Below are 22,104 nucleotides of genomic sequence, written 5' to 3' on the forward strand. Positions count from 1 at the left end.
TGCTGCTGCCTACTTCTTCCTTTCTTTGGGTACCACCCTTTAGTTCAGGCCCCACGTCCCTCCCAGCCTGCAGTGCCCCTTCTCTGGGGTACTGCCCCACAGCAGTGCCCCCACCCTAAGGGATCCTCCCCTTCCTGGGGAACCCCAATTCCCTGAAGCCCACCTTGCCTCAGTGACCGACTGCCTGTCTTCATCTAGCCCCTTTTCTCAGGGGCAAACTCTAGTCTGAAATGGCTGCTCATGATTGGCAAGGGGCTGCTGCCTCTTCCTAGCCTGGCTGCACCGCTGCAGCCTCAGTACCAAAGGCCCTTTTAGCTCAGTCTCAGCCTGGGGACTCGCCTGGCCAGAGCTCCCCAGCTCTGCCTGTCCTTCCCCAGCACTACTCTGTTTGAGATACCCTTCTCTAGCCAGCAGCCAGGTCCTTCCCACTCCACCAATGGAGTGAGACTCTCCCTGCCTAGCTCCAAGCCCTTTTATCAGGGCCAGCTGCACCCTAATTGGGTGTGGCCACACCTGTGGCTGCCTATCCAATTAGCTTCCCTCTCCAAGGGCTGGCTTTTAACCCTTTCCAAGCCAGAGCGGGGTGATCGCCCCACCACATATCAAAAGCTTTGCTAAAGTCAAGATATATCATGTCCACCACTTTCCCCATATCCACAGAGCCAGTTATCTCATCATAGAAGGCAATCAGCTTGGTCAGGCATGACTTGCCGTTGGTGAATCCATGCTGACTGTTCCTGATCACCTTCCTCTCCTCCAAGTGCTTCAAAATGGTTTCCTTGAGGACCTGCTCCATGATTTTTCCAGGGACTGAGGTGAGGCTGACTGGTCTGTAGTTCCCCAGGTTCTCCGTCTTCCCTTTTTTAAAGATGGGCACTACATTAGCCTTTTTCCAATCGTCTGGGACCTCCCCCAATCACCATGACTTTTCAAAGATAATGGGCAATGGCTCTGCAATCACATCAGACAATTCCTCAGCACCCTCGGATGCATTAGATCTGGACCCATGGACTTGTGCATGTCCAGCTTTTCTAAATAGTCCTTAACCTGTTCTTTCACCACTGAGAGCTGTTCCTCCTCCCCATACTGTGTTGCCCAGGATAGCAGTGTGAGAGCTGCCCTTGTCTGTGAAGACTGAGGCAAAAAAAGCATTGAGTACTTCAGCTTTTTCCACATCATCTGTCACTAGGTTGTCTCCTCCATTCATTAGGGGTCCCACACTTTACCTGACCTTCTTCCTGTTGCTAACATACCTGTAGAAACCCTTATTATTATCCTTCAAATCCCTTGCTAGCTGCAACTCCAGTTGTGTTTTGGCCTTCCTGATTACACCCCTGCATGCTCGAGCAGTATTTTTATACTCCTCCCTAGTCATCTGACCAAGTTTTCACTTGTTGTAAGCTTCTTTTTTGTGTTTAAGCTCACCCAAGATTTCAGTGTTAAGCCAAGCTGGTAGCCTGCCATATTTGCTATTCTTTCTGCACATCGGGATGGTTTGTTCCTGCAACCTCAATAAGGCTTCTTTAAAATACAGCCAGCTCTCCTGGACTCCTTTCCCCCTCATATTAGCCTCCCAGGGGATCCTGCCCATCAGTTCCCTAAGGGAGTCAAAGTCTGCTTTTCTGAAGTCCAGGGTCCATATTTTACTACTCTCTTTTCTTCCTTTTGTGAGGATCTTGAACTCAACCATCTCATGGTCACTGCTGCCCAGGTTCCCACCCACTTCTGCTTCCCCTACCAATTCTTCCCTGTCTGTAAGCAGCAGGTCAAGAGGAGAATGGCTCCTGGTTGGTTCCTCCAGTAGTTGCACCAGGACGTTGTCCTCGACACTCTCCAAAAACTTCCTGGATGGTCTGTGCACTGCTGTATTGCTTTCCCAGCAGATGTCAGGATGATTGAAGTACCCCATTAGAACCAGGGCCTGTTTTCTGGAAAATTCAGTTAATTGGCTGAAGAAAGCCTCGTCTACCTCATCCTCCTGGTCCGGTGGTCTGTAGCACACGCCCACCATGACATCACCCTTGTTGCTCTCGCTTCTAAACTTAACCTGAAGACTCTCAACAGGCTTTTTTCCAGTTTCATACTGGAGCTCTGAGCAATCATACTGCTCCCTTACATACAGTGCAACTCCTCCACCTTTCCTCCCCTGCCTGTCCTTCCTGAATAGTTTATACGCATCCATGACAGTGCTCTAGTCATATGAGCTACCCCACCAAGTCTCTGTTGTTCCAATCACAGTATAGTTCTTTGACTGTGCCAAGACTTCCAATTCTTCCTGCTTGTTTCCCAGACTTCTTGCGCTCGTGTACATGCACCTAAGATAACAAGCCGTCAATATAACTAGGGTCAAGGGAAGATGTGGCTGCTCAGCTCTTCTGCAGTCAGGCAGTGTGGTCGGGGGGAATGAGCAGAGGCCGCGAGTCAAAACACTTTGGTTTATCCTGTCTCCGCTGCTGACTCACTGGGTGGCCTTGGGCAAGTCACTTTGCTTTTCTCTCTCACTTTCACCATTTGTAAAATGGAGCTAATAATAATACTTACCCACCTGCTTCCCTGGAGTTTGGTGAGGGTTTATTAATGTCTGGACAGTACTTTGAACACATAAAGCTCTGCAGAAATGGTGAGTACTCTGAAGAATCAGGCCCTGAGGGTCTCAGGTTGCTGCCCAATCACCCTGAGTTTAGAATTTTAGGTTTAATCGTTATATGTAAAATTTTCAAAAGCAGCTAAATGATGTAGGATCCTAAGTGCCATTTTCAGAAGTGACTTAGGCAGCAAGAGGGAGAAGTCTGCATGGTTCTTGGGCTCCTACGTTACTGGAGAAAATGGGATTTAAGTCTCTAAGTCACTTAGGCACTTTTGAAAATGTTATTCTTGGGCTTCTAAGTGCCTAAGTCACTTTTGAAATGGGCATCATAAGAGTCTGCTATCTCCTGGGGGTGTTATGAAGACAAATTCATTAATGTTTGTGGTGCATTCTCATACTATGGTGATGAACACCATAGAAAAGTCCATGAAGAAATTAATAATTCTGTATTCAGTGCAGTGTTTGTAAAGTATGTAGAGTGAATGAGGCCCTGGATCACATGTTGAATGATGAGGATAAAAAGAAATATTCAACAGCTCCTCCATCCCCTGAGCACCATCCTTCCTGTGCACTGAAGGAGGCAGGAGCTGGGGGAGGTGAGAATAATAGGACGTGTGCATGCAATTAGACTGTATCATAATGTATATGCACAAGGGAGGGTGGGGGGCTGAATTAACATTACATAGGTAACCTTAACTCTGATAATTTCTAATTCTTGTGCCTTTGGCTTTGACTAAATAAACTAAATAATGTAGTTTAATTTTTTCATTTTTTTTTATAAAAGGTAAATATTAGTGTCAGTCAACAATTCAAAAATTTTCCTGTGAAGTATTTCAAATGCAGTATTTCAATTTTTAAACAGATCTGAGATACTGGCATGTGGAAATGGAATGAAATTTTTTGTTTAGACTCTAAAATGTTGATTCATTTCAACTTTTGGAAAATGAAACATTCAATTTTCCTTTCCAGTTTTTGGATTTACAGGTTTGCCACTTCCTCCCCCTTCTATTTTTTCATCTTTTCTTCCACTGTAAAAAACTTAGAAAAAAGTAAATAAGTAAGAAAGCAGGGGAAAAAATCTTTTGAGTCTTTTCAATTGGGAAGGTGTGAAAACAGTAAAAAAAAAAGCTAAGTGAGTGAAAGCACTAATTTCTCTGTGGTGTGCTAACAAAAATACCCTCAGGAACTCACGTGAGAGAAGGGAAACGGTGATTTTCAGCAGTTTATAATTCAGCCAAACCTGGAAGGCATCTCACTGCACTAGAGAAGGCACCTTCCTGGCCCCAGCACTGACCCCTTCCCAAATCACAAAGGTTCCAGCAATCAAGGAAGGTGTGAGAGCTTCTCAAGAAGGTGCCGAGAATATTTTATAATAGAAAGTGTGAAGCAACCTCCATATTGGGAGTCACTACTAGCTCCCCCTCCAATTACTATTGGAGAAGGCTGGGGACAATGAGTTGATGACATTTATGTAACCCGAAGGACAAAGTGCTGCCCTTGCTTCGCTGCCCTGCGTAAGGACAGAGTTACTGATCTTTTTACTGGAGAATCCAGGGCTTTCCCAGGTCACAACTATTCTTTTGTGAGATATTATTTACTTTAATTTTATCTTTAATAGATTTACTAGGATTATACATGGCTTAGGATCTAGCTCCGCCTCCCCTTGTTGTGCCCTGAGGTTCCCCTGCTCTGGGGGCAGTGTCACACACTGAGGGGCAGGTGTCCTTAATCCAGCATCTCTCCTGCACTTACCTGAGCAAATCACACTGGCATCATTGTCATGTGAGCACTGAGAGGCCCCCAGAGCAGTAACAGGGCAATCCCACAAATGGGTTTCAGTCCCTTTACAGTGAAATGTGTCTGTCCAGACAGAGCCAGTTCCCTTCCCAAAATACGCTTCTCCAGGAGCCGATACAGCAAACCCACAGTCAAGCTGACGACAGAGAACGTTGGCGTCTGGTAGATCCCAGTGTGAGTCGCAGAGGGTTCCCCAGGCACCAAGAACCTGGATCTCCACCCTCCCTGAGCACGCTGTGCTGCCGTTCACCAGCCGGAAACCTGTGTGGCCAGGGGAGAAGGGAGAAGGGGTTTAGAGAGGGAGACTTGGAGCTATTTTATAGCAAATAGTTAAAGAAAGGAAAGTCAGGGGGCATTTGTTCCCTTTTTCATTATTTTGGCCTGTTTGGGGGTTTGATCCAACCCTATTAAACCCAGCTGCTACACAGTGAGATCAGTACGTTGTTTCACCCTAATCTAGAATACACAGAACTGGGATTTTAAAGACATTGTGCTGAATTCTTACGTGAGCATATGACACCAGCATCATTTGTGTGTGAGCATATCTGATTCTCTTGTGATATCCTGGGACAGGAGAACAGGAGAGACTCATTCCCCACACACTGGAATTCTTCAGTCAAGGTCAACCCTTGTCCTTCTCCAAAGTAACCTCCTCCTGGGATAGATGCAGCTATTCCACACTGTAGTTCATTACAGATAACGTTGGCAACTTTGAGATCAAAGTGTGCATCACAGACTGTGGTCCACGTGTTTCCATGTTTTATCTCCACACGTCCTGAGCAGGCACTGTCTCCTCCAACCAGCCGGGGCTTAATGTGTCCTAGAAAGTCAATGAAGGCTGGAAATTATAAAGGGGGCTTTGGGAGTTGGGGTGCTCCACTGGTATAAAACTTTGCCTAAAAGTGAAGGCAGCAATAGAAATAAAAAGGCAATATATTAAAAAAATGGAAAAAGTGGGAATAAGAGTAAATCAATATACATTAGAAGTTAGGATATGAACAAAACTGATAAGGGAAGCTAAAGACATCAGGATAAACTCCGTGACTGGGAGGACTATGAAAAATAAGCAGTTTTTAAAAGTATATTAGGAACAAACAAACAAACAAATCCTAACAATGCAATAGGCTTATTAGAAATGGAGATGGTAAAATTGTTAATAATGAGGCAGAAAAGGCAGTAGCGTTCAATACACATTTCTGGTTTTGGACAGCAGGAGGATGTCTATTCATATCCCGTGAAGAAGATGAATCTCTCTCCAATCTATTGGTACCGAAGGAGCATGTTAAATGGCATTTACCAGGAATCAACATTTTTTTTACATCAGAAGGCCTGAATAGCTGATAAAACCACAGAATAATAGATATGTATGGTTGGAAGGAACCTCAAGAGGTCATATAGTCCGTCTCCTCACACCAACAGAGGTGTAAGCATACCTAGGCCACCCTGACAGATGTTTGTCTAACTTGTTCTGCAAACTCACCAATGATGAGGATTACACAACCTCCCTACGTACCCTGTTCCAGTATTTAATTATCACTATAGTTAGAAAGTTTTTTTCAATATCTAATCTGAATCTCATTTGCTGCAATCTAAGATGATTATGTCTAGTCCTACCCTTGGTGGATGTGGTCAACAATTGACAAACAATCTTTCAGTTATTTGAAGACTGTTATCAGTTCACCTCTCAGTCTTCTCTTCTCTAAGCTTAAAATGTCCAATTCTTTCAACATTTATAGATCATGTTTTCTAAACCTCTTACTCTGTTTGTTGCTCTCCTCTGGACATTCTCCAATTTGTCCTTATCTTTCTTAAACAGTGATGAGCAAAACTGGACACAGAACTCCAACTGAGGCCACACCAGTGCTAAGTAGAGCGGGACAATTACCTCCTGTGTCTTACATATGACATTCTTGTTAATACAATTCAGAATGACATTTCCCTTTTTCACAACAGCATCATCACAACTTTTCAGATTGTGATCAACTATAACCCCGAGATCATTTTCTGTAGAACTTCTGCCTAGTCAGTTATTTCCCATTTGGGGTTTTTTACATTTGATTTTTCCTTCCTAAGTCTAATGCTTTGCACTCATCTTTACTGGATTTCAATTTACAGATTTCAGACCAATTTTCCAGTTTATCAAGATCATTTTGAATTTTATCCCTGCCTTCCAAAGAGCTTGTGACCCCTCTCAGCTTCATGTCATCCACAAATTGTGTACGTGTATCTCTGCTCCATCATCCAAGTCATTTACGGAAATATTGTATAGTACCAGACCCAGGACAGTGTTATTTTGTATTTATCCATAGGAACACAGCAATCACAGAGAAAAGAATAAAGCAACTGAAGGCCTACAGGCCTATGTCTTACCTAAAGCTCAGCTTTTCCCTCACAACCTGGGCTGACTCAGCTTATCCCAGGAACCCCTGAATCTGGGGATTGTGTTTCAGTCTCATTCCCTGCAGACCCTTCCTCACCCGCTCTGTTCTTCAGGGCTCCCCTGTTAACAATTCCCAAGCTCTCTGTTTAAGATTTCCCACCTCAGAGGCCCATCCCAAGGAAGGGGGTTGTGCTCAGCTTGGCCAGATGCAAAAGTTCAAAATCCCTGACACCTGTATTGTTAGTTAAGTACCAGTAACTGGGTTCTATGAAACAACTGTCTGCCTCCTGGGACATGTGGGGAGCTCAGGTGGGGGTTACCCTTTGAACCCTGGTAGGAAATGTGAAAATAGCAGTAAAAGGGACTGATGTACACATAACATTCACAGAAATACAGATATTTCCCATGTTCTTTGCAGGGGTCATAGTAGACAAAGAACTGAATGTGAGCTCCCAGTGTGACACTGCTGCAAAAACAGCTAAGATGATCCTTGGATGTATAAACAGGGGAGAAATGAGTACAGCTGGCTGAAATGCAGGACTTCCAGTGTACAGGAAATTTCACTATTTTAAAATTTCTGTGAATTGGAAATCCAGTTAGAATTTTGTTTTGGAAACTCCAGCCCATGGTGTATCCAACATGAAATTTTCTCCCAGGAACCCTAACAGATGCGGAGTGATACTGACATCCTTGTCAGTTTCACGACTGTTAGCATCAGGACAAGCATGTCAATTTCTCACAGCCACTGCTTAGGCTCTGGGGCAGCCTCATTATGTGGCCTTCCCTGGACTGGGGACCCCTGGGCTTCCAGACTCCTTGGCCAGTTGGCAGCCTAAATAGGCAAATAGGCCAGTCCGGGACATTCTGCAAGGCAGGGCTGCCCCAGAACCACAGACCCTGGGACACCGGAACCCATCCCAGGACTTCCAGGATCCCTGATGCAGACCCTGGAGCTGAGCCTTGGTTAGAGCTGGGGCTCCCAGGGCTTGCAGGTTCCTATCCCATGGCAGAGAGCCTGATAGCATTGGCAGGGCTGCCCTGGAGGTACAGACCCTAGAAAGACCAGGGTCTCCAGTTCTGGGGCAATCTGTATGGTGGGGCTGCCCCAGAGCTGCAGAACCTAGAAGATTGGGGTACCCAGCCCTTGGACAATCTGTATGGCAGGACTAACAGAAGCCACCAGGGAACCTGGCAGGGAACCAGGGACATTTCCACCAGACCCTGCTTGCGGTTTTCAGAAAGTTTGTTGAACCCGATTCACTTTCATGATAAATGGTGAGTTCAACAAACTGGCATTTTCCAGTGAAACTCTGGTTTGCCAGATAATTTCCAACCAGCTCGAGTAGGGAAGTGATTTTTCCTCTGTGTACAGCACTGGGGAGACAGATACTGCATCTGCTTTTAGTGTCCACATTGTAAGAAGGCTGTTAAAAAATCCAGGGCTTGAAAATGTGCCCTGCAGTGAGAGATTAAAGAAGGTCAATCTGTTTAGTTTATCAAAAAGATGACCTAGATGTGTCTTGATTTCAGTGTATAGATACTTTCACATGGACAAAACACTGCATACTAAAGGCCTTCTTAATCCAGTGGGGAAAGGCATAACAAGAACCAATGGATGGAAGTTAAAGCCAGATAAATTACCATTACAGGTAAGGCATACATTTTCCACAGTAATAATGATGAAACAGTTGAACAAACTACCAATGAAGCAGAAGATTCTCCACCTCCTGAAGTATTCAGAACAAAATTGAATGCCTTTTTGGAAGATATGCTTTAGCCAAACACAAGTTCAGATGAAGTACAGGAGTAATTGGTTTAAATTCTATAGCCTTTGTTACCCAGGAGGTCAGACTAGATCTAAAGCTCCCTTCTGGCCTTAAAATCTATACAGCTATGAGTCAAAAAGAAAGTTAAAGTTTGCAAAGTGAAGCATTCAAATATTCAGAATGCCAGACATGTACTTGCCTGTGAAACCTTCATTAGTCCCTTTTGTGACTGTGCTTGCAGGTTCATTGTCCAGAACATGAACCTGGCAAAAGCATGGTTGGTGTTGCAAAAACACAAACACTCATGAGAAGTGCTAGGCACTGGCACTTGCATAAACACATTCCAGAAGGGTAATACCAGAACACCCGGATACAGGGTTATGGTGGAAACATACTCCCCAGAGATGATGAAAGGAAAAAAAAATTACTCCCTCCTAAAGATAAGGTCAGGATGACAGGGTGATGGATAGAGATGTTTTGACCAAACCAACATGGACAAGGTGGTAACTAGCCATGGCAGAGGGTAACTTGATTTTATCACAGTATAAAAGACAGGTCACTGGGGGTGGGGGGGGTGTCTTTTTCTGGCCTCGGGGGGGCGGGGGAGGAGTGGAAAGTCTCACCACTCACTGAGTCACGTCCATTGTAAGGGGCATAGAGATGCCAGTGTATCTGTAGACATTGATTCGGGGAGCTAGTACTGTGCTTTGTCAGCAATAAACCTGAACGAGCGCCTTCGCCACTGAACCGAGTCTGTGGTCTTCTTGGGCAGTTTGGTTGAGGTCTGCTGCATCCGCTATCTGCGCAGAGTTGAAAACACACACAGAGAGAAAACATGCACAGCCAACAACTGACAACACCTGGGAGGTAGGGAAGTGTAATTATCTCCATTTTATACATGGACAAACAAACAAAGCCCAGAGATGCTATGGACAAAATTATCAAAAGCATCCACTCATTTTGGGTGCCCAACTTAAGATACCTTCGTCCTGTTTTTTCAGAGTACTTAGGCTTGTTTAGCACAGCTCCCACTGCCTTCAGTTTACAGCAGCACATGCTCAGCACTTCTGCAAATCAGATGTGCACGGTTACAAGTGGGCCACCCATAAAATGAGGAACACACAATTAATGACCACCTGGGAAACATTTGGTTTAAGTGACTTGCCAAGCATCACATAGGAACTCTGTGGCAGAGGCAGGGATAGAATCCAATTCCCCAGGGCAGCATCCAACTGCCTTAACAAGAGACCCTCCTTTCTCTTTCTGCAATCCCCTGCCTCATACACTGCACACTTCACAATTCCTGCAACAAATGAGGCAGAGATCCTATAGACAACCTCATCTTTCACTCCACAACCCTGATTCAGAGCACTGTCTATTCTGTGAAGAAAATAGCATGTTATCATGTAATGAAAGACTATATCTTAATGCATACGTACAAGTGGGCCAAAATAGAGGTGCAAAGACAACTTTAATTCTGCCATTTCCTTATTTTTTACAGCTCAACTTTGCAAACTTAATGTTCCTTAAAAGTAATGCTTTGTGCATAATTTCCTAGATTTAAAAAAAACAACAACTGAAAAAAACAGAAGTTCCAAGATGCGGAATCATATTGACACCCACATGGATCAACAGCAGGGTTGGAACCTTTAGATCTGCCACACAAACCTCTGCCACTTGAGCTAATGGAGTAACTGACAGCAGTAGTAAGTTGTCATCCTCTTTGTGGACCAGAACTAGACAGGTATCAGAAGATTTTTTTGGAGGGTTTGACAAATATTTGCTGACTGCAGGGGAATGGCAAAACTCAGGGATACTGGGTTCCATTCCAGGCTCTGGAGAGGTGTGTTCTCTAGTGGTCACAAACCCATCTTCCCCTTTTCTACCAACGGTAACTCCTTGTGCCCCCACCTCTCCAACCTGTCCCAGTCCTGTCTCTTCCTCCATCCCTTGCTCTGTGTCCCAGTCCCATTTTTATTGTCTATCCAATTCCAGTCTCCACTCCTCAAGCTTCTCTTCCCCAGTCCCAGTCTCCTTGCCAAGCGAGTCCTAGACTTCACCTCTGGTTTCCCCAGTCAAGTCCCAATTTCTCCCCTGTTCTCTGTGCTGCCCCTCCCCTCTAGGGTCCTCATCTGATCTGTTTCTTGCACTTATCCTTGCCTTGAGTTGTCCTGTCTGCCCCAAGCCCCAGTTTCCCTCCATGGATGCCTCATCCAGTCTCAGGGTTTCTCTCGACACACACTTAGTTTGTGGAAAACTGGGCTGTAAATTTACCCCGCACTAACCTGCTGCACACTGAGTGTCCGTGTGGAGCCTGCTGCTCCGCACTAACATTTCCCTAGTGCTTGGAAATGGGATAGATCAAAGCACACAAGGGAACTGTTAGGGCTTCTCTTCGCTACCACACTAAATCAGTGCCACTGTATCGATGCAGCGGTGCCGATTTAGCGCATCTGGTGAAGATGCATGACGTCGATGGGAGAGCGCTCTCCTGTCGACATAATTAGTCCACCTCATCGAGAGGCAGAAACTTTCTTGGCGGCAGAGCATATCCCGCTGACATAGTGCAATTTAGACACTGCTTTAAGTCAATGTAAGCTCCAGGTGGAGGGGTGTTTTCACACCCCTGAGCAATGTAACTTACATCAACGTAAGCAGTAGTGTAGACAAGGCCTCAGTGCGCAGCCACATCGTCCACATGGACATTAGGTGCATGGCAGGACAGTGCAGGTTAGATTAACACCCCCGCTTGCCACAAACTAAATGTTCATGTAGATCTGCTCTCAGTCTCCCCCACCTCATCCTGGCTGCTTATTCCAGTCTCGTCGCCCAGTTAGTCTTACACTCCCCCGACACCCTGGTTCCTGATCTGATCTGTTTTTTCTCACTCACCTCCAGTTCCTCCCCACTGGCTCCCAGTCCCAGATTTCTCACCCAGTGTGACATTCTATACCATGGGGGAGCATGCTGTAACCCCAATATAACCTAATTTTCATACAGTTGTGATATTACATACAAAGCATGCCTTGTAAGGTATCAGGGGAAAGGTTATGATCTGCTGAAAGTCATTTCTCTATTCATATATGTATATCATTAATGCATATGAAGTTATGAGAATTGTGTAGTATTGTTGTCACTAAAACATGCTGTAAGTTGGGGGAATCAGCCAGATATTAGATCCCCGGAGGCAACAGTAAGGAAAGTAACCAACGCCCGGGCGGGGTGTCAATCAACCCATCAACAGCCATTGTCCAGGAAGGGGAAGGAAAGGACACGATAAAAGGAAGAGATGTTTGCCAAGCTCTTCCTCTCTCTTCCACCTACATCTACATACATCAAACCAAGCGACTGAAGAGCTGATCTAAGGGGAAAGCCTGGCTGAAGAGCAACCAGCCAGCTTGGGGTGAGAAACATCTAAGTTTGTAAAGGCACTGTAAGTGTTAAGATCAGCTTAGAATGCATTTTGCTTTTATTTCATTTGAACAAATCTGAATTATTATGTTTTGATTTATAATCACTTAAAATCTATCTTTATAGTTAATAAATCTGTTTATTCTACCTGAAGCAGTGCATTTGGTTTGAAGTGTGTCAGTGACTCCCCTGGGGATAACACGCCTGGTACATATCAATTTCTTTGTTAAATTGATGAACTCATATAAGCTTGCAGTGTCCAGTGGGCATAACTGGACACTGCAAGACAGAGGTTCCTAGGGTTGTGTTTGGGACTGGAGATATTGGCTAGTGTCATTTGGTTGCAAAATTCAAGGAGCAGCTTACATGCCAGAGGCTGCGCGTGAACAGCCCAGGAGTGGGGGTTCTCACAGCAGAGCAGGGTAAGGCTGGCTCCCAGAGTCCAGGATTGGGGTGATTTAGCAGATCACTGGTCCGGATAACACCAGAGGGGAACGTCACATCCAGTCAATCCCAGTCTCTCCAGCTCCCAATCTCCTTGATCAGCACGTCACAATCTTTCCCCACCCACTCCCTCCCCTAATCACCCTGCCTAGCTAGTGCTAGTCTCTTTCCCCCTTCTCCCAGTCTCCTTGCCCAGCCAGTCCACATCTCCTGTTTTCTCTCCCAGTCCCAGTTTCTCTCCATCCTCCAGCCTCCAGACTCAGAATATTCGCCCTGTATCCTTATTGTCATCTACTTTCCCCTCTCATCTCAGTCTGCATTCAATTCAGGTAGCTTCCTCATCACACTGCCTGGGCTCAATAGGTGGAAACAGTCTCCCACATCTCAGTTCTAGTGCCTGGTGCCACTCTGGCCCACAGAAGCCAGGAGCATAATTTCAGCATAATTGTATTGGTTATACATCTTGCCACTGCTGCAACCCTTCTTCGGGGATCGTCACCTTGCTGTGGTGAAGGGGCTTGTGTGCTCCAATGATCCTCAAAGCTGTGTTGTCAGGAGCTTCATTTTTCTTCAGATTTGGTATAATGAGAAGATTCCGGAAAACCTGAGAAATGCCAACATTGTTACCATCTTTAAAAAAGGAATAAGTTGGTGTGTGGAAATTATTGTGGCATTGCCTTGCTATCTACAGCAGGGAAAATTCTTGCCCGTATCCTCTTAAACTGATTACTTTCCCTTGCTGAGGAAATATTGCTGGAATCTCAGTGCATTTTCAGACCATACCGCAGGACAACAGCATGATCTTCATTGCCAACCAAATCCACGAAAAATCTCGGGAGCAAAATCAGGACATGTACATGGCTTTCATCGATTTGACAAAGGCCTTTGATTCTGTCAATCACAAAGCCCTGTGGAAAGTGCTGGCCAGATTTGGCTACCCTCCAAAATGTATTAAGGGCCTAAGGCTTCTTCATGATGAGATGACTCCACCGTTCTCTGTAATGACCTGGAGATGGATCCTTTCATCATCAAAACTTGGGTTAAGCAAGGATGTGTTATTGCTGCAACCCTGTTCTCCATGTATTTAGCAGTCATTTTGGTCCTTGAAAAAGACGGTCTCTCCACTGGAGTTGACATTCAATACAGAATGTATGGGCGGCTTATTATCTTTGACGTTTCCGCTTGAAGCCTAAAGTACTCAGGGCGTCCATTACTGACCTTCAGTACACTGATGACTGTGTCATCATCACACACACTGAGAATGACCTTCAGTCCATACTGGATTTTTTTGCACAAGCTTACCGACACCTATGACTCTCACTCAATATCAAGAAAACTAAAGTGCTCCATCAGCCTGCTTCAGGCCTTACACATGAGCCACCACAAATCACAATCGAGGGACAGACTTTGGAGAGAGTTGAGGACTTCTGCAACCTCGGTAGCCAACTTTCTCAAAAGGCAAAAATTGACAGTGAGATCCAGCACAGGATCCAGTGCGCAAGTGCTTCCTTTGGGAAACTGCTCTGGCACGTTTTCACAGGCCGTGATCTATGGAAGGACACCAAGATCCAGTTCTATGAGACAATTGTTATTTCTACTCTTCTTTATAGATGCAAAACCTGGGTGACCTATCGACAGCACCTCAAGAGTCTGGAGAAGTATCACCAACTATGTCTCTGGAAGATCCTTTGCAGCAAGTGGGAAGATTGCTGCACTAACACCAGCATCCTCATTGAAGCTAATGTCACCAGCACTGAAGCAATGATCCTCACTCACCAACTCTGCTGGGCTGGACATTGTGTGCGGATGCCAGACTCTAGCCTCCCAAAACAAGCCCTTTAATCTCAGCTCACCCACGGTCAGAGATCCCGTGGTAGTCAGAGGAAACCCTACAAAGACACACTGAAATCATATCTCAAGAAAGCTCACATGGACATCACAATCTGGGAGGAGCAAGCAACCAACCAATCTCAATGACGTTTCATTCTCCACCAGGCAGTGGCCCACGTCGTGGAGAAGTTGAAAAGAGAGAGAGAAGGAAGGAAAGAAAAAGAACTTTCTCCCAGCAGGCAGCTGACATATCAGGAAATGTCTGTACCTACTGCGGGCAGATCTATGGTTCCAGGATCGGACTCCTGAGTCCTCAGAACCCAGATGTAAATCTGTGGTAGAGATCATCCTCGAATGGAGGGATCACTGATGATGGTGATGCTGCTGCTGCAACCAATGAGGCTGTGGGCCTACAGGCAACAGCCTCTTTCACTGTGCATCCCTGATTCATTCCCTAGGCACCATCCAGCCTGTGCACTGACTGAGGCAGGGACCTTGGCGGAGGAGAATGTTTTGGCGAAGTCTGGTATTAATCCAACCAGAAATGAAATCTGAAAGCTGGACAAGAAGGAACTGAGAGAGACAAAGTGGCTGAGGTAATATCTTTTATTGGACCAACTCCTGTTGGTGAGAGAGACGAGCTTCTGAGCTTATACAGAGCTCTTCTCTGTAAGATCAAAAGTTTGTCTCTCTCCAACAGAAATGGGTCCAATAAAAGATATTACCTCACCCACCTTGTCTCTCTAATATCCTGGGACTAACGCAGCTACAACAACACTGCATATAAGAAGACAATTGTCACTTTTTGGAAAGTTTTCTACTATTCTGTCAGGACAGCATCTCTCAAAAATCGCTTGGTGCAGATACCTCACAGCTCCCATATGTGTTTGTTATCTGTGATATCTAGTGCACAGGGCAGTTTGTAGATGGCTGACTGGGCCCAATCCTGAGTCCTTTATTCTGTTTCTACTCAGTCTGTACAAAGCAAACTCAAATTAGTGTCAATAGCTGCCTGCCTGAGTAAGGAACCCTGGGTTTGGCCCTATGAGCTGGCCCTGCACCTATATCCAGGGAATATGGGGATTAGTGACAAGAATGGCCATGGAAAGACTCATCCTCCTCTCCAACCTTCAGCACAGGCACGTGGAACTACCCTGCCAGAACGGCAGGGGTTAAAGGAGCCTTTGGGCCCAGCTAGCCCCACCACGCTATACCCGCTATAATGCCAGGCCTGGGGGGAGAAAAGGAGAGAGCCTGGCTAAGTTGAGGGCTGACTGGTGAAGAGGCAGGAGCTATCCACCTCCCTACCTGAGGGGAAGGGTCACTAGCCTGCCAGCCGAGGCAGCCACCAGGGAGTAAGCGCTGTCTCCCCAGCCAAGGGGGACTGTGGAGGAGACCTAGGAGCCTCCTGCAACTGAGGTAACTGACAGGTTTCAGAGTAGCAGCCGTGTTAGTCTGTATCCTCAAAAATAACAGGAGTACTTGTGGCACCTTAGAGACTAACAAATTTATTAGAGCATAAGCTTTCGTGGGCTACAACCCACTTGAAGTGGGTTGTAGCCCACGAAAGCTTATGCTCTAATAAATTTGTTAGTCTCTAAGGTGCCACAAGTACTCCTGTTATTTTTGAGGTAACTGAGTGACTGAAGCTCAGAGACATTGTGGGGTTCAGCCTCACCAAACTTGCGGCTGCCCCACCTGAAGGAGCTGGGACCGCAGCATGGTGCCACCCAAGATCCACGAGAGGCGCTATGGGATGGAAGCCACCAGCGAATGGGACTAGAGGGGCCATGCCCCTAACAAAAAGGACAGTGGTAGGAAGTAGTCCAGGGCAGTGGATTTAGACTGCCTGCGGGGAGGCCTCCCCTATTCAGGGATAGATGCAGGCAGGACCCTGGGCTGAGACCCGGTGGAGAGGGAGGATCTGGGTTCCCCTACCCCACTGCCTAAAATACTGAGGCAAATTTTGACCTTCAAAACAAGGGGCTGGACATCAGGGGCACCAACCACTAGGCAGCCTGGCCCTTCAGACGCCCTGTTACAAACCCAAACTTTATTCCCACTGCAAATGAGCAGCTCCAGCTGAGATGCAGCGGCAGTTTTACAGAAGGGACTTTTGCTCTGATGCCCCTTTGTCTGTGAGCAGCTCCCTCCTCCTGGTGCGGTTCAGAGGAGAGGGGCTCCCTGCTGTGCACTTGCTAGGTGTGCAGCACAAGGCATGGCAGTGGTTATTACCAGGTTAGGGAATTTACATTGGTGAAGGTCAATCTGTTTTTTGCAGAGTTTCAAAGTCCTGACAGTGAAGCTCATTTATGTAAAGTTCCTGCCGAACCCAGCTTTTTATTTTTTAAAAATACTAGGAAATGGCAAATGTAAGCAGGGTCGGAATGAGTTCTCCCCTGACAGCTAGCTGGGCGGGGGAGAGATTTACATGAACACTTCCTCTGCCTAGATATCCAGCAAATAGAGCGGGATGTAAATTACTGGGATGTAAATTTACCCACACTAGCCTGCAGCACACTGAGTGTCTGTGTGGACCCTGCTGCTGCGCACTAACATTTCCCTAATGCTGTGAAATGGGTGTAGATCAAAGCACACTAGGAGGAGTGGAGACTGGAATTGGATAGACAAAAAGAATGGGACTGGGACACAGAGCAAGGGATGGGGAAAGTCACCAGCCCACTACTGCCCTGATGAACGACTGCATTAACAAGAAACCTTCCACCCTGCAAAGCAGGCAAACTCCTGGCTGGATCAGAGATTCCTGATAAGCCTCCATCCCTGGCCATGTGTCCCACAGCTGGGCTGAGACCCTCCATGACACTGACCCACATTCAGAAAACAAACAGGAAATTGGGAGCCATTCCAAGGGAAAGGAAAGGCCTGGCACTGGAACAACTGGAGATGAGAAAATGAAAATGCTTCACAGTCACAGAGGGGGGTACTTAGTGGCCAGTGCCCTACAAACACTGAACCTTCTCCCCAGTCAGAAACAACCCACACTTGTTACATTTTACAACCTGCTTGTGCCCTCTCACAACTCCCTCCCCATTACTTACAGTGTTCCATCTAACACTCTCCTTTCACCATCCCATCATTAAACACATGGACTGCTTCCATCTCCCATCTCACTGCTGCAATCCCCATAGCAAGAAGATGCCTGTGCTCCGCCACTGACACACCCTACAGAACACAACGCTAAAATATGCATATTGGATCCCTCAGGGTATATTGGCACCTCTTCCCTTTGGTCACATGGGTGGCTCAGAACCAAATCTCAAATCACAGTCACAGCTCTTCCAAGCTGCTCCAACTCATCGCCTCCACCATTCAGTACAGCTACACCTAACACAGGAACTGCAGCTGGAGCACATCAATATCAGTGGCTAGTCCAGCTCCAGGGGGGCAGAGTTAAGGCTGCCTTGGCATTCACCTTAACTCTGTATTACCTGGTTTTCAGGGGTTTGAATTTTGCCCAACTCGATGTCCTAGAAGGGCACGAGATATCTCGGGCAACCTGAACTCTGTGTGAATGAAGTCTTTGTCAGTGAATTTTAACTTAACTCCACAGTCTCTGACATGCGGAGCTGTCTGTGAAAAGGCAGTAAGGAGAGTCTGGCCTGCATTGCAATGAATGAACAACGGCCTCCTGTCTCGGGCGGGACTCGTAGAGCACCAGTGACAATAAATAAGTCACCAGTGTGAGAAATGTTTAACTCTAGCAGTGACTGCAGGGCTATGTGCACACAGAGGGCTCAGGTCTCCATAGCGCTGTGTGTAGGCAGCTGCACTCATGTAAAGGTGGTGTAAAGTGGTCCTTACACATCACTATTAGTGAATTACACCGACTCACCACCTCTGAAGTGATTGTTGCCTGTGTGAAATGTGATAACTGCAGCTGGACCGGTTGAGTTCGTGAGACAAGAGTCACGCTCCAAAGGAGAATGAGGCTGAACAAAGAAGGGAGTGGTTAGCAAAATCTATACTGTGCTCAGTCTCCAGTGCGAGCCTGGGTAAATTGGATGCAAGTGGCTGGAGTTTGTACAAAGCTGGTGTACAGGGTCCTACTCGATAACCATATTTAACTAGGCCATGCTCTGTACTGACCTCGCCGCTGTTGTCCCCTGGGTGGACAAGTCTGTTTTTATGCTCCCCCCTGCTACTGCCTTGTGTATATAGGATTGCTGCCTGGCATGTAGACTATGGGTAGGGCCCTACCAAAATCACCATCCATTTTGGTCAATTTCACTGTAATAGGATTTTAAAAATCATAAATTTCATGATTTCAGCTATTTAAATCTGAAATTTCACAGTGTTGTAATTGTAGGGTGTAGCGATGCGGGACTCACCCCTGCAGCGCCTCCTGCTGGCCATCTCGGGAATTAGCTCATCCAGCCATTGGAGCACCCTCTGCAGGCCGATGTCCCACTGCCGCTTGGCCCCTGTGTCCCTCCCGGACCCAGTGCCCCTTTATCCTGGATGCTGCCCCCTGGCAGTACACCCCTCAGTCTCAGGGTCTCCCCTCCCCAGGGAACCGCCACTCCCTATCCCTAACTTGCCTCAGTCGTAAGCTATTGCCAGTCACCAACTTGCCCCCGCACCCTGGGGCAGACTGCAGTGTAAGCCACTCATCACAAGGAAGGGTGTTTTGGACCTGCTGCCTTCCTCTGCCTCCCAGTACCTTTATGGGGCCTTGGACAAGGCCCTGCAGCCTGGGGAGTTGCCAGCCTGGAGCCCCCCAGCCCCTCTGGCCTTTCCCCAGCCCTGCCTCACTCTAGGCACCCTGAGTTCCCAGCAGCCGTGCGTGCGTGCGTGACTGCCTCTCTCTCTCAAGGCAGAGAGAGTCTGTCTGCTCCTGGCTTCCCTGGCTTTTATAGGGCCAGCTGAGGCCTGATTGGGGCATGGCACAGCTGCGGCTGCTTCCCCAATCAGCCTATTAGCTGGTATCCCCAACATAGCCCTCTCCCAGGACTGTTTTAAGCCCTTCAGGACAGGAGCAGGGTAACCACCCCGCTACATAGGGGTCCTGACCCAGAAAGGAATTGTTGGGGGGTCACAAGTTTATTGTAGGGGGGTTGCGGTACTGCTACCCTTATTTCTGTGCTGCTGATGGTGGCAGCACTGCTTTCAGAGCTGGGCAGCTGGAGAGCAGTGGCTGATGGCCAGGATCCCAGCTCTGAAGGCACAGCCACCGCCAGCAGCAGCGCAGAAGGAAGGATGGCAGGGTGCGGTATTGACACCCTTACTTCTGTGCTGCTGCCTGCAGAGCTACTCCTCAGTCAGCAGCCGCCACTCTCCGAAGGCAGCAGTGCAGAACGAAGGGTGGTATGGTATTGCCACCCTTGCTTCTGCACTGCTGCTGGCAGAGTGCTGCCTTCAGAGCTGGGTGCCCGGCCAATAGCTGCCGCTCTCCGGCCACCAAGCTCTGAAGGCAGTGCACAAGTAAGGGTGGCAATACTGCAATCCCCCTAAAATAAGCTTGCGACCTCCCCCCACCACAACTCCCTTTTGGGTCAAGACCCCCAATTTGAGAAATGCTAGTGTCCCCTGTGAAATCTGTATAGTATAGGGTAAAAGCACACAAAAGACCAGATTTCACTGGGGGAGACCAGATTTCATGGTCCGTGACATGTTTTTCATGGACGTGAATTTAGTAGGATCCTAACTATGGGAATTGTGATGTATTTGCCTTGGTGCGATATGGATAATTGGCAAGGGAGGTTTTGTGTGGGTGCAGGATGTGAAAGCCATGGGGCAGACAGGAGAGGTGGGAGAGAGGGAAAGTGGCAAAGCAGCTGAGCTGATCACTGACTGGTAAGGTGGGGCCTTTCAACATCCAAACAGTGCTTGTCCGGAGGGGGAAGGGTCATTGTGCAGGCTAGTACATGTGAGCATTGCCCTAACACAGACTCTGGGCAACTTTACAGCAGCTGTGTCTGGGCAGCAGAACACTCAACTGAGGTGATGAAGTGGGAATTCTGTGTAATAGTTTTATGAATGGTAGGTAGGGCAGTGACTTACCTGGCTAAGGATTGCTACCCAGTCAGCACAATAAGGTTACAAAGCTCTATTGGGGCAGAGCTGAAGACATGTGTCACTTAACTGTCTAGGGTGGGATGAATGAGTCATCACAGGACTGGCTGGAGCCCACCAATATCAATGAAGGATCCTGAAAGACAATGGGAACCTCAGGGATTGAACAACTGACAACTAACAAGGGGACACTTCAGCAGGAAGAACATGTGAACTCAGCAGAGGTCAGCAGGAGGAGGACAATAGACTGAGCAGTGACAGGAGTCTAGGATAAGAATTGGCCTTTGGAGAGACACGAGATCTCACCTGGGACTGAGAGACAAAGAGATAGAGAAAAAGTGGAAACCAAGATGGGTCCACAGCAGCATGGCTCATGGGAGCCCTGACTTGGCCAGTATGGAACATATCTTAATTTTGCTTCTTCTCTGTGCTAACCTAAGAACTTCCCCATGGTGTGTTCCAGTTGACCCATAAATCCTGCTGTGGTTTGAAAAGGCTGCTGGGTGTCACTGCACATACTTGCTGAGGTGCATTGGTCCCCGATAAGTGTAAAAGTCTCTAAGCAGGGGTCTATCTCAGTTGGACCCACTGGGCAGAGCACATGGGGTGAAACAGGAGTGATGGATCCCAGAGGCTCTGTCTTGGAGGCATTGAGGCTACATGACCTACCCTTAAGGAAGAGTGGGACCCTTGCGGGGTCTGGCAAACTGAGGGGGTTCTTCCCCGGGATTGTTTAAAAGCTGGGGCATAGCACAGATCCTGTAGATCTGTGACACCTGCCAAGGCCCAGATGTGGTGCCTGTGACGTTGCACTCCATATGCTTTATGCATGTGAATGTGATATAACTGGAATATGCTTTATGCAAAAGGTCTTTTGTAAGGTATCATTACAAAGCTTATAATCTACTGAATATATTCATCCTATTTGTATGAATGTATCATTCTTGTATCTGAAACTAGAAATATGAAATATAACTCTGAGGTCCTACTGTAATTATGCAGTGTGGGCCATTAGTGGTGGTGTAGAACCTTGATGGCTCCCATTGACTAAGGCAATTGACTGTAAATGGCTCTGTTTACCTGTAAGCCTTCCTGTGTACATGTAGGCCAGCCCATGGATAATGAAAAATGAGGTCTTACAGTGACATGTGACCATGTCACCTGATACTGGAATCCATCTTGAACCTGGTGTCTTTCTATTTAGAAGGAGAGGTTGGGACCCACAGAGACAAAAGATTCCCGCCTTGTGCCAAAGCTATAAAAGGGGGTGGAGCAGGACAAGGGTGGTCCCAGTCATGAGAAAGCCCCTGCTTTTCACATAAGATGCCTGCTGGAACTAACAAGGCGTGAACTAGGGAGAGGGCTAGCTCAGTGGTTTGAGCACTGGCCTGCTAAACCCTGGGTTTTGAGTTCAATCCTTGAGGGGACCACTTAGGGATCTGGGTCAAAAATCAGTACTTGGTCCTACTAGTGAAGGCACGGGTCTAGACTCAATGACCCTGTGGGGTCCCTTCCATTTCTATGAGATATAGGTATATCTCCATGTGTTTTTTTTTTTTTTTTACCGGGGAAAGGCTTGGGCCCAGACTAGGAAGGAGTCTAGTCTGTGAAAGAAACATATTGGAACAACTCTGAGGGTGAGATTTACCTGTAATCAGTTTCTTAATGTATTAGGTTTAGACTTGTGTGTTTTGTTTTATTTTGCTTGGTAACTTACTTTGCTCTGTCTGTTATTACTTGGAACCACTTAAATCCTACTTTTTATACTTAATACACTCACTTTTGTTTATTGATAAACCCAGAGTAAGTGATTAATACCTGGGGGAGCAAACAGCTGTGCATATCTCTATCAGTGT

The 22,104-nt window shown here is 46.9% G+C and overlaps 1 protein-coding gene across 1 annotated transcript in view; it reads right to left on the reverse strand.

Annotated features, from left to right (window-relative positions):
* LOC135886431 (deleted in malignant brain tumors 1 protein-like) overlaps positions 1 to 22,104 on the reverse strand; it is a 71,130-nt gene that overhangs the window by 22,696 nt on the left and 26,330 nt on the right. Inside the window, exons 7-8 of the mRNA XM_065414191.1 lie at positions 4,890 to 5,204; positions 4,340 to 4,654 (exon numbers count right to left, since the gene is read on the reverse strand). Coding sequence (XP_065270263.1) covers positions 4,340 to 4,654; positions 4,890 to 5,204 — 630 coding nt within the window. The remainder of the gene's footprint in view (positions 1 to 4,339; positions 4,655 to 4,889; positions 5,205 to 22,104) is intronic.

The sequence above is a fragment of the Emys orbicularis genome, chromosome 1 (assembly GCF_028017835.1).
Source record: "Emys orbicularis isolate rEmyOrb1 chromosome 1, rEmyOrb1.hap1, whole genome shotgun sequence".
Classification (NCBI taxonomy): domain Eukaryota; kingdom Metazoa; phylum Chordata; order Testudines; family Emydidae; genus Emys; species Emys orbicularis.